General features: G+C 42.4%; 1 protein-coding gene across 1 annotated transcript; it reads right to left on the bottom strand.

Annotated features, from left to right (window-relative positions):
- Positions 1 to 961: 961 nt before the first annotated feature.
- LOC123446965 lies at positions 962 to 1,944 on the bottom strand. Its single transcript, XM_045123513.1, has 2 exons — positions 1,697 to 1,944; positions 962 to 1,599 (listed from the first exon to the last, which is right to left on the bottom strand). The coding sequence occupies exons 1-2, from the start codon at positions 1,835 to 1,837 to the stop codon at positions 1,411 to 1,413; spliced, it is 330 nt and encodes a 109-aa protein (XP_044979448.1). The 5' UTR covers positions 1,838 to 1,944; the 3' UTR covers positions 962 to 1,410.
- Between the last annotated feature and the right edge of the window lie 1,162 nt (positions 1,945 to 3,106).

The raw sequence follows: 3,106 nt of genomic DNA, 5'->3' as shown, positions 1-3,106 counted from the left end.
AACACTCATCTATTTCCTTAGGCTCGGTTTAGTGTTGCTACATTACATTGTGCTGAATTTATATTATAATCTATTGTAAATAAATAGTCTCGAACGGAAAGTAGAGAAATGTTGGGTGAAAATACCAGATTATCATAATTCACATCGGTATCAAACCAGCCTGTGAGGAAGGCTTTAGCAATTCTAAAATATACCTGGATAATTACATTATCTTACATGACTAAACTACATAAATACTCAACTAGAGAGAAAAGGAGCATGCAAAAAATAGGACAAATCGTGGAATCAGCTCTAGGCATGACATTGCACAAATCAAGGGACACGACTATTGGAAAACAGAATACACGATTTACGTACAAGACATATTTGATTCTTGCTGGCAATTTATCAAGATTGTTGTTAAAAAATGAAGTTGCAATTCATAAGAAGTGGAAGAGAGAAATATGTATTTCTGCAAATATTATTGACATGGAACTCTAGTTATGTATGAAGAACCATGTATTACAATGCCTTCGTCATCTTTTGCCACATACCAAGTCCCTTGTCAACAACTTACAACTCTAAATAAAAATAATATCAACAATTATTTACTGAAGATGTAAATATTGGGGACGATCATTTTCTATATTTTGATACAAGTGCTAAATATCTGATAAGTTTTCAGAGTTAAATAATAAGCAATTTACAGGGGGCAAGTAGTTCACTAAAAAAATGCCAAATAAGTTTTTGCATTGTGCATTTCGACCACAAGTAATCTATAATTTTACATGCCTACATTTCTATCAGCTTCTGAAAGTAAAATACATGAGAAGTCTAGCTGCACAAATGTGCAATATGCCCTTGCTCATAGTAAGGAGAAAGGAAGCAATGCATGATCCTGATGAGGATGCTGCCTACAATGTGACCCACAATGTAATAAGCCCAAATGCATTTACTTTTCACTTGAAAGAAGAATCATAGATTAGCAACATAACAACCATCGTGAGATTTCATTGTCAGTATCCTTTTCACAGTCTATGGATCATGGCACACAAGCAGCAACACTGCAAGGCATATTTCTGCATCTACCATTCCTTCAGCACAATTTGATCAGAAAACAGTAGATCAATGCAACCCAATAAGACAGGAACCATTCATCACACTATGATTTCGTCTGATCTCATAATTATCACTACAACCTCAGCCTTACTCTGTGCACACATCTACAAAGGAACATGCATTTGATCGAACACCTACAGTGCAGACCGAAAACACCAAACAGGCCCGTACCACAATTGAGATGCCAGCTTCCTTCCTCAGCTGAAGAACAACAGAGTCAACTTACGGCACACGGAAGGGGGGAATTAACACGGAGGCCTTTGGTTCGGCCGGCGCGGAATCCCATGACGTCGTCGGCAGTCGGCACGCGGGTCAAGCGACCCCTTCCGCGCCAGCCTCCGCCAGCGCCGCCGCTAGAAGCGCGACGAAGAGGATGAGGAGTGGAGCCAGAGCAACGAGGAAGAGAATCTCGGCGGCAGATGTCCGCGCGCTTCTGGCAACCGCGCGCCGCGCCGCCGCGAGCTCGGCGCCGAGGAGGCGCGCGTTCCGGAGCTCGAACTCCTGCAGCGAGAGAAAGCGCGACGGTAAGACAGACGCGTCCGAGCCAAGCGTCGCACATGCTAAGGGGAGGCGGAAGAGGCGTGGCATTCCGGGTTACCACGGGGGACGAGGTCCGGCGGGTCGCCGTCGTCGAGGGAGGTGGCTGGCGGAGGGAGGAGAGGAGGAGAGACGCCCGGGAGCAGCGCAGCGCGAGGAGGAGGGCGGCGTCGGCCCCCTGCTTCTGCTTCTCCTTCTCCATGGGGGCTCCGCGCGGGCGGTTTCTCGAAGCTTCCTGAAGTTTCCGGTGTTCAGTGTGGCGGATTGCAGAGGAAGGACGATGGCGTTGGTGATGACTTTGAAATTTGAATGGAGAATTTGGGGGAGACAGCTTGATTTCTAGAGGCCTTCTTTAGGGGTCGTCCAGGGGAGCGGCTATGTGGCGCCCAGTGCGAACGGTACACTCGGGTTGCTCACGCGCGCACTCATGGGCCGGCACAAGTAGCGCAGTTTCTTCTTTTTCCCATTTTTTTTCTAGTTTTTCCTTCGTTTTTCGTTGAAACAAACTAATAATTTTAAGAGATAGATGAAACTTTTTCAATCTAGTTATACAGAATCAACTTATCTAACTAATTTATATGTAATCTTTTAAAATTCTAAAATACGCATGTGTTGCAAAAATATTCACACATATAGAAAACTATTCATGTATTTTTATTTAAAAAATAATAAATTTGAAAAATGTTCATAGTATATTATAAAAAAGGGGAATGTATTTACGAAACATCCATTGTGTATTTATAATTATTTAACAACGTTTCAAAATTGATTGTGATGCATTTAAAAACTATTCAACATGTATTAATAAAATGTTCATTGTGTATTTCAAAAGTGTTTGACATATATTTTTAATAAATGGTTCATATATAAAATTATTTACATTTACTTTTTGCAAGAAATAGAAAAGGAGGTGGCAATGGGTAGAACCAAAGTTGAAGTGTCGTCTCGAAGAACGTCTAGAACATATGCTTGATGAACTCAACATCTTATTAAAGCTGCGTTAGCTGATCTTAAAAATTTCCCACCGAACGAACCACCACACACCAGGCAAATCGTTCCAAGGAATTTGGCAAGCTTCAGGTGCCAACAATGGCTCAAGGCCCACACGGCGGAGATCTCTACAAGCGTCTGTTGTAGGCTCAATGTGCTTCTCCGGTTGGCGAATGTGAAAAGCACACTACTATACTATTGATTAACACTGGCCCACCCAAATCCATGATATCTAACCGTATAGTTGCCCATTAGTGGTTTCTTGTTAGTGATGAATAACATCGATGATCGGCCAGGCTTGAATCCAACCGGAAGGTTATTACTAACTATCAAATGTATATCAAATTGTTTTTTAGTTGTTTATGAGAGATGGCCATGGGTGGATAGTATTAAGGACAGTAAAACTGAACTCCTTTCCTGCCCTCTTATGCCATCAGTGCTCATGACCGTTCGTTTTTTGTGATCGGGATGTGTTGGCCGT

The sequence above is a fragment of the Hordeum vulgare genome, chromosome 4H (assembly GCF_904849725.1).
Source record: "Hordeum vulgare subsp. vulgare chromosome 4H, MorexV3_pseudomolecules_assembly, whole genome shotgun sequence".
In the NCBI taxonomy this organism is placed as follows: Eukaryota; Viridiplantae; Streptophyta; class Magnoliopsida; order Poales; family Poaceae; genus Hordeum; species Hordeum vulgare.
Note: the sequence above shows the minus strand (reverse complement) of the source record. Positions and strands in the feature narration are given on the sequence as shown.

Excerpts from the sequence above, each read along its gene's own strand:
- LOC123446965 (XM_045123513.1), bottom strand. The coding sequence starts at position 1,837 with ATGGAGAAGGAGAAGCAGAAGCAGGGGGCCGACGCCGCCCTCCTCCTC. Across the intron at positions 1,600-1,696 it reads GCCGGACCTCGTCCCCCGTG|GAGTTCGAGCTCCGGAACGC; the intron begins GTAACCCGGAAT and ends CTCTCGCTGCAG.